General features: G+C 37.6%; 1 protein-coding gene across 1 annotated transcript in view; it reads left to right on the forward strand.

Moving 5' to 3' along the window:
- The window catches only part of CDH9 (cadherin 9, type 2 (T1-cadherin)), a 67,460-nt gene extending 54,300 nt beyond the window's left edge, over window positions 1-13,160 (forward strand). Inside the window, exons 8-11 of the mRNA XM_010292086.1 lie at window positions 618-739; window positions 8,935-9,052; window positions 9,144-9,395; window positions 12,260-13,160. Coding sequence (XP_010290388.1) covers window positions 618-739; window positions 8,935-9,052; window positions 9,144-9,395; window positions 12,260-12,747 — 980 coding nt within the window. The 3' untranslated portion in view covers window positions 12,748-13,160. The remainder of the gene's footprint in view (window positions 1-617; window positions 740-8,934; window positions 9,053-9,143; window positions 9,396-12,259) is intronic.
- Window positions 13,161-16,371: the final 3,211 nt, after the last annotated feature.

A 16,371-nucleotide genomic window follows, 5' to 3' on the forward strand; every position in this document is an offset into this window, starting at 1 on the left:
TGCTTTTTCATTGCTTGGTCAAATACGGTATCCATTTTCAGTATGTGTACTGGAAGATTCATCTCTAGTGACAGCTTGACCTTGGATGTCAAGTTTGTGAAGACCAATTGATGATAACATCTACTAATAACCTTTTTTTTTGTTTTGATTTTTATATTTTGGGGAGAAAGGACAACTTGATTGCTTTTTGTTTGTTTGGGTTTGGTTTTTTGTGTCATTGTTGACTGACATTAACTACTTCACTGCTTTGAATAAGTAAATGTTCTTGACAGACTGACCTCAGGAAACAGCTTTTGCAATGAATCATTTACTGCAAGGATGTATGGAATACGAGTCAATAATAACTCAGTGGCCTGTTTTTAATGCAAATCAATTTTAGTATATTTTGTATTATATCAAAACATATATACTATAATAGAATTATTTGTTTCAAATGTAAATAGGACTTTTATGCATAAGGAATGTATGTCAGTAGAAAATTAAATATAATTGTTTTAATATAATCAAGATAAATGAACATTTCTAATGTCTCTTGGGAAAAATATATTAGATAATTTCAGGTCTTTTCATAGACTGTAAATCTTTGCATTGTAATATAAATAATTTTCTTGTTTCAGATAATCCTAAACAAAGTAGCCAGATACCTGTCTTCATCCGGATTTTAGACATAAATGATCATGCACCAGAATTTGCCAAATACTATGAAACATTTGTTTGTGAAAATGCAAAAGCAGGACAGGTAAACAAATACTTACGCTACTGAACGCAACTTGTAATGAAACAATCCTGGAATAACATCATGAAAACTTCAGCGTATCTTAATTTGAACAACCGCAAACCAACCCAACCTCTTTATTCCCTACTTTCCTACAGAAACTACCAGTTGATACAAAAAAGGTTTGAGGATTAAAGATGCAGGATTTTACCTTAGTTTAAAAACATATCACATAACACAAAATTGTACTTTAAGGTGTTTTTTCCTTTCTAATATCAGAAAATATTTTTCATAACTAGTTATGCATAATGCTACAAAACTATTTATACTGTTTGACAATTCCATTTCTTTCTGGATTTTTTTCAAATCCTTAGTTAACATAGCCACACCTTCAAGTACAACATTATTTTAATTCTTTTTCAAGAAAGGCTTACTATATTTCAAAAAAGTCTTACTATTTTTGATGGAAATGACATAAATAGAGGAATATGGATATCAAAGGCAGTGATGAGTTTAATTAAAACAGTGGAAGGAATTATGATATCTGAACAATGAACAAGGAGCACCTTTCAAAACAACTAAGATTTATGATCAGAACATTGTGTCTTAACCAGTGACATAAATTGTCACATAAGAATACAGTTCAAGCCTTATAGAACGAACAGAAATTTCCTAAACTTCTGGTTATTGTACCCTCATAGTTTTGTTTCATGGTTTATAAGCTGGTTTTCCAGGTGTAATACATCCAAGTAATCCTATCCATTAATTTCAAACAGCTAGCATATGACCTAAATTCTGTCTGTGCAACAAAATCTCTTTGCACGAGATGAAACTGAGATAAATAAACCTTAAAATCTCAGTACAAAATGTCAAACTGTTGGCAAAGTGAGTCATGTACTTTAATGGCACAACACAAAGAAAGGTTTGAAAGATTAATAATGAAAGTTTCATTGAAACTAATCATGTGCAATTTTATCAAGTGACAAACACAGGTTTTGCCATATATTTGAACCAAGTTCAATCCAGGCATACTGCTTGTCAGATTTCTTAACCCAGTTTCCATCTATTCTAGCACACTTGATGAAATATCAATTAATATGTCAAATGTAATTTAACTTTCTGGTAAATTCTGTGGTTGTTTAACAACAGAAATGACAGAGGTCTTTTGGATTGGCATACTGTTATTCAGACCTCCCTTCCATCTAGCATACCAATGTAATTCCAGGCACTGCTTTCACTAATTGGAAAAATCCACAGAGATGTTAGAAACACAGTGTTCATCAAGTGTAGCTGCAGAAGAATGAGAGATCCAGACCATTCTTCTATTTGTTAACAATTGGGTTCCTCAAGACAGGCATCTGAGTTTATATCTGGACACTTACATATGGTTGTCTTAGTATTTCAGAAAACAAATTACCTTGAGTACATGAAACTACTTTTAGTTTGGTGCCTAAAAATAGCAAAGAATATAGAGATATGCACTTGAATATTTTGGCCAAGGATGACAGCTTCCAGATAGCCTGTATTACTCATCTTTAGCAGTGTCCTTATAATACAATAAAGATATAGAATCATGTTGTGTTCATTTAGTATTACTCCACCTTATTTTAGAGATCACCCAAAATAGCTGTCTTCTTAGAACTGTTATTGCTTCTTGACACATCACAGCAGTGCTTCTACATCTGGTGCCCATAGCAGGAGAGCCAAACTAAGAAGATAAATATATTTAGTTAATTTTTAATTATCTTTTTTAATCAGGTCCAGCTATTAATCACATTGCTCTCTCAATCTCAGTTGCAAGAGGGAGCAGTCAGAATGATCAAATATTGCTCTCTGCCGCCAAGCGACATTACTCATTCTCAACATCAGCAGATATTAGAAGCTGCATTCATCGTGTTTTTCAGAGAGCCCTAGGAGGGTCAGAGGAAAGAAAATCCTACAGTCTCTCCTCCTCCCCTGCTACTCTTTTGTCTCCAAACAACAATGGAGAAACATTATTACTAGAGGTGCATAAACAATTATGTTCATTAGGCTGGAAGAGATAGGTCACCATGCGAGTCCCATTCCACTGCCTAATACACAGACTAAAGGAAAGCATGACGCAGCCTTCCTTTCACACCATTTAGAAACCCCTAATATTTGCATGGCATGCTAGAGCCCCAGGGACTGTTGTGGGGAAGACTCTGGTATAAGGTCTCTCATGCCCCTGTCACAGGAATTAATTGGGTGTTTCTCGCTGGATTAGAGGATGAGTCCTCTCCATGGAAACCAGGAAGATTTACTTGAAAAGGAGATTGATTTAACTGAACAATTTACTAGGAACAATTTAGCTAATTTCAGCACCTATCAATAATAATATTTAAGAAAATAACCTGTGTAGCTTTTTTTTGCACTGAGGCTGCATTCTTTCCTCCCATTCAGGGGCTTTCTCAAGAGAGAAAGAGTTTGTCTTCTCTTTCAGAAAGCTGGCAGATTTTTCTTTTCATTAATCTCCATACCCTGCCTCCCTTTTTCAGATGGAGCAGACGGATATCACATTTTCCATGTGGCCATTGCTAATTATCAGTCACGAGTTGTTTATACATTGTAGCTGCCTTCTCTAGGTAGACACCTATTGGCTTGATTTAGTGAAAGACATGCTAACACTCTGTCTCTCTTTTGAAGTAAGATTTGGAGTTCAAGGGAGCATTTTCCAACTTCTGATAAGCATTCAGTCCTGGTTTAAAACTGCCAACACATTTGTGGAACAGAGCCAAGAAAACGAAACTGTTTTACATGACCAAACATGAAGTTTTGTTAAGTGGCAGGCGTTTCAGAATATTTCTTAAGACATAAAACGTCAAGATCAAAGGTCTCTTCCGGCTTACACACATGTGATGGATGCTGCTTTCTGCAGCTAGAGCCAGACAGGTGTATAGGCTAGAATTGTGCCTAAACATGTATGATCACTTAAGCCACAAAGTGATGATGGGCATCCACTGACAGCTGGACTGATTTTGAAACACTTCTGTGTGAGGACACTTGAACTAAAATGTTCATCCCACCCACTTAAACTGTGCTGTGTTATTAACGGATGCAAGATCAGTTAGTGATTGACCCTACCAGATCATACAGGCATGAAAAGGGACAAGAGGACAAAAGAACAGGAGAAACACAAAGCTGCTCTTCCACCATTCCCCCATAGCATCCGCACGCTGCTACGTTTGGATGACTGTCAAATGTGCAGTCACTCTCACAATGCTTTTTTTCATAGTTTATTGCAGATGAAGTAGTGAGATCTTTCCAGATGCCTTGAGAAATATTTGCAGCACAAAACAAGTTTAATAAATGTAAAGAATGACATCACCAGTGCTCCAAGATCCAGGATTTGTTCTGTTCTCTCCTACACTACTTCTGAAAAAAGTGGCAAACAGAAACAAATAGCAAAATGTCCGAAACATTCCTTTCTCATGTCCCTAGTGATACTTTTTAAGTCTCATCTCAGAACCAGCTGAGAGTAGATAAATGATATTTGAGAAACTTCTCTGCTGTGCGATATCCAGGTTTAACTAAGAGCATAATATAACAAGAATGAAAGCCCAAATGATTCAAGGGGATTGAAGGCCTACTCCTCTGCATATCTATAATCCCATACAAGAAACAACAAAATTCAGCAGCTGTTACTGTATCTCTAGTTTAACAATATCTGTCTCCAGTGGTCTTCTCCAAGACTGGAAGTACAATTTTCACGCTACATGACAATTACGTTGTTTTAAAACTTCAGAAAGGCACTGTCTACAACAGCAGACCATTTTTTAACTCTTGTGAAAGTGACATTGTTTTTCATTGTCTTATTTATAGTGAATTTTAAAAGAAGGAATTTTGAAAAAAAGTTTTAAAAATACAATAGCAATCACCAATGTGCTGCTGTTTTGAAAAGAAGTGGACATTCCATTTGTCTCAAATTTTGTTTTAGTAGTAGAAATTTTTAACCTGAAAATATATTACATCTGTTATTACAACCTTCCAAGAATCTGTCTGAAGCGTAGTGCTGCCCTGTGTACCCTGGAGCCAATGTGCAGCAGTGGTTTATTCATATGACATGCCAAGCCAGCACAGGCTGAAAAGCCCACCTAAAAAGTGGCTATCTGGTGCTGAACTCTGTACTGTTAAAGATGTACTACTAGCTTAACGCTTGCTTTAATGGTTCCTGTATATTACATCTGTCATCCCATAGACCTCATCTTGTTCGGCTTTCCTCAATGAACCTTCCAAGAATCTGTCTGAAGCGTAGTGCTGCCCTGTGTACCCTGGAGCCAATGTGCAGCAGTGGTTTATTCATATGACATGCCAAGCCAGCACAGGCTGAAAAGCCCACCTAAAAAGTGGCTATCTGGTTCTGAACTCTATACTGTTAAAGATGTACTACTAGCTTAACGCTTGCTTTAATGGTTCCTGTAGTCTTCTAGAGGCAGTCCCAAGGCTGAGCCCATGACCGCAGTCTCCTATTTGTGCAGCTCTGCATGTCCAAAAATGCAGCCTCAGGAACAGTAAGGGCATGCTCTGAAGTGCACAGGGACCCTTGTTATTGGTGAATGCCCCCACATAGATTTTATTCACTTTCTGTCTTTAAAACAGCTTGAAGAAATCTGGAGAGCAGGCTACGTCTAAGGATGCATCAGATATACATAAGGAATCTGTTAGTAGCCAGTTTATTCATTCCCAATCACTTTTTCAGAGATGACTGTGAATAGCTATAAAATAGCCTGAACATAAACTCCAATCACAATTTTGACTGTGGTATAAGTCATGGCCTTAAAAGCACAGTATCCAGGAGAACAGCAAAACAAAACAGTATCATAACCAAACCATTTCCACATTTGAAAAGATGATGCCAATAGGAAATATGTCCAAACCCTTTAACAGAATCTCTGGCTTCATCATGAAAGAAATTCTTAAGGAATTTTTACAGGGGAATAATTCCTCATTCACAACTCATCTTACATTGTCAAGTTGTTACAACCACTTTCTCCTGAGTGTAAAAGAGTAAAATCTATGTCAATGCCTATGTTTAAATTTTCAGTACCGTCAAAGAAAAGTGACCCCTAAAAACTTTAATTTACCCAATAAGATCCACTCAAGATTATGAGATTGTTTCTTTAACTGCCTAGAAGTGCACATGCACACGCACACACAATCCTCAAAATAATGACAATAATGCTGTATTTTCCAAATTGTTCTCATTCTCATGGGAAACTACGGAAGAAAGAAAAAAAATGAATGCTTTTTATCTTTTCTAAGCCTGATATGCTTGAAAGATATTTGTGTAAATGTAATTTTCTTGAAATAACTCTTCCCTCATAAATCTTAAAATGTCGGAGAACTTCCTCTGAAGTCCCAGTGAAGAGTGACTATAACTCAATGTCCCTAACTGCTTCAAAACAGAAGAATACATTTCCAACATGAAATTACAAAAGGTACACAAAATAGTACTAAATTTTTCCATATACCTGTGATACTTAAAATTAAAATAGCCACATCTCTTTCATTTCTGCAACGATTATCATGAACATCAATCACTTTTATTTACAGCTGTATAACTGAAAAAAAACTTAATTAGATAACATTTCCAATCTCCTTTCACCTATTTATCATTTGGAAAAACTCACCTGCAATCATCCTTTCTCATTGTTCTTTTATTCTCCCATCTTTCCTGGTGGAAGAACAGCTGGTTCTCAATTTATACAGCCAATAGTTAGAGTAGGTAATAAGGTGGTTGTGGGTTTTTTTATTCTTCAGCCTTACCCTCAACAATAAGTTTTCAGTGTAATTAGGTTCCTCTATGCCTAGCACAATTGTCCTTCTCCATGTGATTTCCACATGAAAAGGAATCAAATCCAGATCCTCCACACATTTCACTGATTACATCTCAAAAACCCCCAAGATACTCAACTGCAATTTCTGATAGCTATTATATCAGTATATTTTCTCCTTGAGTTTTTCATAAATAATTGCACAAATATTATCATTTATTCTAATTCTTCTCTCTGGTACTTTTACACTTTTTCTGTCTTTTCAAACTTGTAAAAATGTGAGAGGAAAATTTCTTCATGTCAATTTGGTATTTTAGTCCTATCAGAAGGATTTTTTTTTTTTGTAGCAATATAACATTTTTTTAATTGAATAATACAAAACTAAAACTAAGCACCATCCTAGTCTTGCTCTCTGTATTGCCACTCTCAGAGGCAAATTATGGCAAAGAGAAAAGCAATGGGACATAGGAAATATATTGACATAATTGGAGACTCAGCAACATACTTGAACAGGCTACTTTGCCATAAACAGGGGTTTGGCTAATCTTGGGAAACAGCTAAAACTTAAAAAAAAAAATATCTAAAGGGCAATGGTTATCAAATTATTTAAAAGTGAAGAGACCTTAATATGTAGTTATTATTCTAATCACACTTAGAAAAACTGCATAATCCTGCCTTCAGTATAGTCACACCCTCTTGTACAAGGCTGATGTTCACAAATTACCTTTCAAGTTCCTAAATTTACCTCAAAAATAAAAAGGAAATGATATAAAAAAAAATGTGGTTGATTTAAAAGGAGCTGCTAGGAAGTGAATGAGCCAAACTCAGACTTTCTCTACTGGTTTGTTGTTTCTTTTCTAATAACTTGATATTATTAGCTTTAATAAAAGTATCTCAAAATTAACTAGAAAAGATGGGCCAAATACTCATTGTGTGGTACAGCACTAGCAACAGCAGGTTTCCAAATGATGCAGTAAGAAAACCACTTTAGTATTTTCAGTAGCCCTATAATTATGTTTGTCTAATACAGTGTTCCATTCTGAAAGACGCTAAATACCCTCCAAAATTTAACTGTAACCTCAAGTCCCACTCAAGCTGATGTTCAGGGAAAGTACACAAGAAAAAGCCATTCCTTACTTGATTGCGGCAAGGCTTAAAAATCATATCAATGTTACTTGTCAATTACTGTATTTCTTGAAGAAGTCATGCTGTACTTTCCCTGGAACGAACAGAAAAACAAGCTGCAAAGTAAGTCTTTGATAACAAGGGGCTTTGATGTCTGTGGGATTTCAGGACACCCTCCACACTGGAAACACTTGAAAACCTCAAGACAGGCATTGGCTCCCTCATGGCTTTGAAAGAAACGATTCTGACTGCTCTTTCTGCCTTTAAGTTTAGGTGCCATAGGAACTAGCCTGTACTGAGTTGCAGCACGCTCAGCTGAGGATTGCTCCCATTCTCATGCTAGGAAGCTTTGTCATCTCGTGATTGAACTCAAACATGCCCCTGCAAGCCAAGGCGGAGTGTGGGTCACTCTCCAGTGTGGTACCCACTAGGGAGTGCAAAGGACTTAGCAGTCATTCACACAGCCCACTGGAGTTACTACGACTCACGCCACCCAGCATGGTGTTAACTATTGCAAGTCATTTCACAAACCACAGCTATTCCCAGGTAGCTTTTCCTTCCGCAGTTCTGCAGCTGTTTTCCTTAGCCTCTATCTCTAGTTTAGCACCATGTAGAGTCAAATTGCTAGCATATATGTGTGTCTATACATACATGAGTACACATATTTGGACATCTTTTGATGCAACAGGAAAGCCTGTGCAATCCAAAGGTACTGCTGAAGCCTCTCTTTTTATAGTCCACTCTAACCCTACGCTGGCTCTATTATCACTCCTTCCCAGCCGGGCTTCAGTGGCCTTGTTAGGGCAGCTATAAAGCTCCACAGCCAAAGGTTTCAGTTTAGGAGGGAGCAAAGCATCTCTTTTTATTACCTCAGGAGAATCAAACATCCTGCCACTGCAGTACTCCAATTTATCACCAGGAGCAGATGAGGTGGACTGGGAATTAGACTCACTTAACAACTGGTTTACACACTACTCTGTGTCATTGCTACATGAGGCCACAGGAGGTTTATGGCTTATTCAGAAGGGCAATTGTTTCTGTATCACTGCAAGTTACTGAGTACAAATCAAAGCACACGACTGTCTTGCAGTAAGGACTGGCCCCTTTTTCATCCTCCACTACGTGTTTAAACAATAAAACAACAATTTGTTTACTGTAACGTTTTCTGTGTTTATGAGGGGAACATTTGGCTTAGGACATCAGTTTATATCTTCAGCTAGAGAGTCATTGGACATGAAGAGCAGAGACGGTATTTCAAACACAAGATTTCTAAAATGGCATGAAATACTGTTTTCTTTATAGCTGATACAGACTGTGAGTGCAGTTGACAAAGATGAGCCTCCTCGAGGACACAAATTTTTCTTTGAGTTGGTGCCAGAATTTGCTGTTCATCCAAACTTCTCCATTGTAGACAACAAAGGTAACTGCTTACCAGTACCACCAGCCCCCCTGCCCCCATACCACATAAAACTTACCCAGCAACATGTATTTATTCTGCCTTTCCATTCTAGATAACACAGCGGGGATTATGACTAGAAGAAATGGATACAGCCGTAGTAAGACGAGTACCTATCTCCTGCCAATCATAATATTTGACAACGACTACCCGATCCAGAGCAGCACGGGCACGCTGACCATTCGAGTGTGTGCCTGCGACAGCCGGGGGAACATGCAGTCCTGCAGCGCTGAGGCCTTGCTCCTCCCTGCCGGCCTCAGCACAGGGGCACTGGTTGCCATTCTCCTCTGCATCATTATCCTGCTGGGCAAGTACCTGTGACGAGATGTTTAACTGGCTAGGCAAAGGTCTGGTCACTTCTAGACCCCTGATATTCTTCAATTCCTTATTCTCATGACCTTGCAGAACAATATTTCATACCTGATGTGTTCTCTTTTTTTTTTTACCAACAGTTTTCTAAGATGGCAAAGGAGCTGGGAGAGTGGGAGAGGGAGCCACTATGGGCTCTTTGTCACCATTACTATTCAGAGGAATGTGAAAAAAGAATGAGACTGTCATTGTTATTTAGATTAAATAAATTTGAAAACCTAGGGTCAGTTTTAGATACCATGCTCATCTGAGAGATGTTCTGTGTTATAAACAGATCTTTATTTAGATCCAGGACTTGAAAACCTTACTCCTGAAGCTGAGTGATAAGTTTCTCAGTGGTTAAAAAATTATCAATTATACTAGCTATTTAATCATGAATGATTTGTAATTTTGATACTCAGGAAATACTTAGCTCAAAAGCATAGAAGAGGAATGTTCAATTGCTTGCAAGATGTAGTGAGCGCAGCTGATTAAATAAAGTGTAAGCACAGTTAGATGGGTGGTTGAAGAGCAGAAGCATTAGAAAGATGAGGTGATAGATGAAGAAACTAGAATAAATGTTAGCTCATAACCTGATGTTAAGAACATAAAAACTGCAACTTGACTGTCTCGCTTACCAGAGAAGTGCCTCCTTAAAAGTACCATCAGCTCTACTTTCCAGTCAAACTCTGTGGAAAACCTTTTTCCTGCTGCACCTGTCCAAACAAACACAGGTTGCCAAGGGGGAAGTGACAAGCTTACAGGTGTCAGTTTATACCATTCTAAGGAGATCACTTTTTTTCCCAAGTTTTTAGACTGGATTCAAGCTACCTCCAGTAAATATTCAGAGGACCACAGAGGTTGTTAGGAGAAGGGCAATATGTAGGAACTATATCTGCACAGTTGGGCATAGGGCAGGGAGGGTACTCGAGCTCTGACAAAGTGATTGTCCATACTGCTTAGGTTCAAGCATCACTGCTGGTCTGGTTTCAGCATGAGCCAGCTTGGATTCCCCAGGACATTGCCCAGGCATAGTCAGAGCAGCAGAACTTGCAGGGCACCACTTCCATCAGACAATTATGGTTCAAATTCTGACAGATATGGCTCTCCACCTTGCATAGTTCACCCTGTCAACAGGCTCTGCATCTTCAAAGCCACCCTTCATGCCCCAACATCGAGCATGAAATGTATACCATGAAACACACCCTTACTTGCTCACTGTGAAAACACCACTCTGATCAGCTGCAATGCTTTAGTACAGAAACATTGAACTAAAAACACAAATCAAAGTGTGCTTTAGGACCGCAGTGATAGCACATGAGACTCAGAAGAGGCTCAGGGACCAGTGCTGTGCAAAACAAGTGTGACCACTTTGTGTCTCTTGGCCCCAGGGTCAGAGACCCTGCTCTACTTAGTGCTACAGACATAGCTGAAGCCAGAGTGGCATAATGCTGAAGAGGATCTGAACAGAATTGTTAGTCTATAGCTGGTGTTGTCCTCAACACCCTATTTAATTGTTCAACGAGATGCAGTCTGTTACACAGTAAACTGGTGTCATTATGCCCACAATGGTAGAGACATTTTAAGTACGGGGCTGTGAAAGACCCTTCTTCATAATAACCTTTTAGTGATCTGTCCTACTTTTGTATATGAAGTTCTTAAACTTATTTAAGTGGGCTATTACTTGTCTAGCATTAGGAAAAGTTGAAAAGAATGGTTCCTGTACAGGTACAAAACTGCAAACAAAACAGAACAGCCTTTACATTCACAGCACTGTACCATAGCATGTGGAAGGTCTCGGTTCCTCTCTCCCTACCTGCAGCATGTCCAATCTTCCCTTTTATTCACCAGTACTTACTCAAGTCATTCAGTGTAAAAACTTTGCCCCTAAGACTCAACAAAAGTGCTCAGCACTGCTGTAATATGTGATTCAGCAACCACTGTTATACCTCATTGACAGATGATCTCACTGGCATCTCCTATTTACTCCAGCTACTGGAGTTACGGTCGGATTTTTAAATGTATTTAAGCATTGAATTCCTACTGAAATCAATATAATTTAGACATCAGAATGATTTACCGATCTCAACTTCAGTATTTCATATCCTCTGTAGAGGTTAATTTTGGTGTCAGTCTTTACTTCTCAAAAAGGAAGACTTTTTCAACTAACATTTCTTAAACCAAGGGGATCACATTTTTAAAAAGAAATATTTAGTATCAAAGATTAGATTTCAATTATTGGAGTCATTGAAGCCAAAAATAGTTTTGTCAATAATATTGATAGCTGAAGGTCTTCAGGTTCTTATTTTCAGAAGGAAATCTGATCTCGTTAGATCTGATCCCTGTAGATCCCATTTTCAAAAGTGAATTAGGCACTTAGGAATACCTAATTCACCAGCTTTCAAGAGCGTGAATTACTTTTGCCAAGGCGATTCAACTACATTTGATGAAATTATCCCTAGTGACTGCCAGGAAGGTGGTACTTCACAAAATGAAAATCAAAGTCAAACTCTAGTAGGATGATATATTTTAAGACATCGTGTGCTTTTCCACTTCAGCTTAATTGTATATCTATTTCAAATATATAACAGTTTTATCATTGCTCCCACAGTTTTAAAAAAACATAAGTTCTTGACTGCTATAAAATCATTAACATTATTCCTTATTAACTTCAACTTGGACACAGCTTTTATCACTCTTTTCCTACTAAAAATCCCATCCCAGCCTTAAAAATTTTCCAGTTCAACAGATAATGCAAAATATTTGCTCTTTTATTTAATTTCCAACTACCCATTTCTTCATTCATCTATTATTTCCTTTCAGTATTAGTTGTCTTGTTTACGGCTCTCAAAAGACAGAGGAAGAAAGAACCCTTGATCATCTCAAAGGATGATGTTCGGGACAACATTGTGACATACAATGATGAAGGAGGTGGTGAAGAAGACACGCAAGCTTTTGACATTGGGACACTGAGAAATCCAGAAGCGAGGGAGGAAAGTAAGATGAGAAGAGATGTTATCCCAGAAACTATATTTCAGATAAGACGGACTGCACCTCTTTGGGAAAACATTGATGTCCAAGATTTTATTCATAGAAGGTTAAAGGAAAATGATTTAGACCCAGCTGCCCCTCCTTATGATTCACTAGCAACATATGCCTACGAAGGAAATGATTCCATAGCAAATTCACTCAGCTCCCTGGAATCACTTACCACAGAGGGAAACCAAGACTATGATTACCTCAGTGACTGGGGACCTCGGTTTAAAAAACTAGCAGATATGTATGGTGGAGAGGACAGTGATAGAGACTGAGAAAGTAATCTGTGACCTGGTCAGTGTTAGTGGAATTCATGTCTATGTTACTAGATAAAGTGGCCTACTCTCTCTTACGTGGGAATAAAAAATTTACAAAAAATAGGTGTTGTCTTAGTAAGGGTTTGCTTAATCAATAAGTCAACGTGAATGAATATGGATGATTTAGATTTTTAAAAATCTATAATTCACCCTCTCTGCCAAGAAACCTCTGATGAAAGGTTTTCAGTGACAATAAAAAGACAATAAAAGGCTTTTTGTGCCTTTAATAATAAGATGGAAATAATTTTTTTTAATTGCTTTGCATTACCTTTCCTACTAGCTGGGACAGTGTGCACTTGTATTGTAACATAATCTCAAAAGTATACTTTAAAAAAGATTAATATTACTGCCATATTTATTGAGTTAAAGAATGTCTGTGTGTTGATTCATCATGATATTTTTATATATGTATATTTATATTTTTGTATTTTTATTAAATAAATTAATATTTATAAAAACACTACTTAATCATGTACTTTGTTAATCATAAAGAACTGTCCTATCTTTCTGAACAAAGGAAACTACGTATTGTGCAATACTTAATTTTTGAATGCATCTATATTGGAATAATGGTTCAAATGTACTGTGCAAGAACAATATGGAGAGAGTGTTCTGTAATGGGAATGCAGTGTAGAAAAAAGAAAAATTATTTTGAAAAAACGATTATAAATAAATGTAGTCTGACTTGCAATGTGTATTACTATATGGCATAATAATACGGTTTCATTGTGAAACTCGCCCCCACATGCCTTCTTATATGAACAGGTGACAGTAAGATGATTTAACAGATATATGTCTGGGGATTTAAGGATCCATGAAGGTTTATTGTGGCAGATATGAAAACAATTTTGTAATATGCCTTATAAAAATTAGAATAATTAAGCAAACATCAATAATGAAAGGCAGGCTTTTGTATTCTAATCTTATTTTGGGGTTTTGAGGTTATTAGGCAAATCAGACATGTTACAAATAGCTTCTTTTTAAACCAAAGTGAGCCAAGCAATAAAAACAAAGTCCAACTAATATTTTATTAAAGATGTTAGTGTTCTCTTCCTTCAAAGAAGTGCATACATTTGCATATTTTCTAAAGCATTAATGACAATCTTCAAGTATATATTTGTGTTTAAAATCTATTTGCTAGATCAGCTTTTATGCAATGCACATTTTTTCAAAACACAGGTTTAGGAGGAATTTACCTGGATCACATGTGATCTCACTGAGAGATGCAAGGTTTTCCACACCTGTTTAAAAAAAGAAAAATGTAAAATCTCAAATGTATGAAAAAGGATCAAAGATGCCAACAATATAGGATGTACGATATCCATAGCATTTCCATTTTTATACCGACTTTAGGGAAAACCAGGTGCATATACATGTCCTAAAAAATAATGTTTTAAGATTTTTCTCTAGATTACTTAGTTATTTTTCAGATCTTTTCAGAAAGAAACTTAAGATACGTATTGGCAATGTAATGTGGACTACTGGGGCACTCATCTCTTACCAAAAAGTTAATAAAGAGGCTACACACAAGGTCAATTCATCCAGACATAGGAACCCACTCCTGCTTAAAATTTTCCTCTCTACTCTGTTGACTTTCAGATTATTTCTCAAAAATATCTCTTTACTATTATTTATTTTATCCTTCCGTCATGTTCTTCTGCCAGTCCCAAGAATGCATGTGAAGTTATCTGACACTGAACTTCTTTTTTCTGGGAGGGGGATCTGCGTCTATCAGGGCATTGGGGGTCTAAACAAGCACCTGAACAGCCCACTGTGAGCTGCATGTCAGGTCTGCAACACTATGTTGCAAACAAAAAACTAGTGACATAAAGAAGTCAAAATAACCTGCAGCCATGTGGCAGCCGTGTACATGGATGTGATCTAGTAACAAGATATCAGTGAACAGCTTGATGGTGTAAGAATGCATATTTCTTCATTCTGTCTTTTGGAGGTGAAAGCAAAAGACTTATGGAATGTATGTTCTCAACAGTGTTGCTGGCAAAGTGAAAGCACACAAGAATGCATTAGCCTTTCAATGCAATTTTCATACTTTAAGGCACTGCCTTAAGATGGGATAGGAGAAAAAAATGTTCTTCATTATTTCAGTAAATTCAGTAAATTATTTTCATTATTGCATTATGTCAGTAGTGAGCCCAAGAATCCTGTATTACTTAAAGTAATATATGTTCAAAAGATGACCTGCATGGATTTACAGCTCACAGAAATTCACATAGTTGATACAGCAGAACAAGTAATATCTCAAAAACTGCAAAAAAATTCAAGCATTCTTAAAATGACTAAAACTAGCTGGCACATTTATCACCTGACATGCCCAACTAGTAGTTATGCGGGCTTGATCATTCAAATGGGACAACCACATGCAATAGGATGAGGTGCTTTTTCTGGTGTCGTAAGCCGGACTGATTCCCAGGGTATTTCGCATGGAGGAGCCCCTTTGCGCAGCAGTAGCTCTATCCCTCAAGGACACCACGGCCACCTTCGCCTACGGCAGAGGCATGCGCCTTGGCTGCAATGGTTATTCAGCAGAGCAGCTGCACTGCCTCTGAGTTTGCCCAGCCAAAATGCTAGAGGGTTATGCCTGCAAAACCTTCCAGTGCTGGGAGCATCCTGAGATAAACGGGGCAACTTCTGGCCTGTGACTCGTTGAGGCTGCGGGGTGGCCGGCCGCTCTGGATGCCCTAGTGAGTACTGCAGCTAATTAAACCTCAGTTTTTTCTATGTCTCTCAACAAGCAGAAGGTCAGATACAGGAACCGACAGGAACTTGCATAGCATTGGCAGATAGAGAAATCTACCTTGTTGAGTTACAAATGTCGCAGAAAAACTTCCAATCACCCTTTGATTAACTTCTCTTTTCCAGTAATAGTTCCAAACTGATAGAGTTATGCACATCAATTTTTTGATCATTTAAACACTGCTACTTATTTTGAAGTCCAGTTACTGGTAAGTCATCTCCTTTTAGGAAGCATCACACCTAGATCCCACTGTTGCATTGTGTTTGGACTCCCAAAGACACAGGAAAGGAAAAGAAGGCCCTGAGAGGCATTTTAGGGTTTGGTGACTATTGTCGGTTTCACAGGTCCACATTTAGAGGAACTGAGTGAGGTCCAGCATGGATACCACTACCCCAGCATGGTATGAAAAGGAATGAAAAGGAGTAAAAATGAACATGGATAAACTCCAAGTGAATGTTCCGGGGGGGGGGGGGGGGGGGGGAGAGCACTATTTCTTTGGGGGCAAAGTTCCATTCCATCTTGAAAGCAGAAAAAAGAAAAGAGGAACATATGATGAAGGTCTTGTTTTGTAATGCTTATTTATTTACTATTTCTTTTCACTTTAACTGAATTTTGTAACATCTTCATAGAGTTACAAGCTTATCCTGACAAACACTCTCACCAGTAAAATATAATGCTGGAGACAATTTCCCACAGAAAGTTGCATCTTTCAGTGAAATGCTGAAACAGACTCCTTATTATGCCAGATTAAGGAACCTAACTGCAACCACTACCATACATAAACAGGCCTAAAAGATTTAGTCATTTCATGAAATGTCTGTTTTCAG

Source organism: Phaethon lepturus, unplaced genomic scaffold (genome assembly GCF_000687285.1).
Source record: "Phaethon lepturus isolate BGI_N335 unplaced genomic scaffold, ASM68728v1 scaffold418, whole genome shotgun sequence".
NCBI classification, from domain to species: Eukaryota; Metazoa; Chordata; class Aves; order Phaethontiformes; family Phaethontidae; genus Phaethon; species Phaethon lepturus.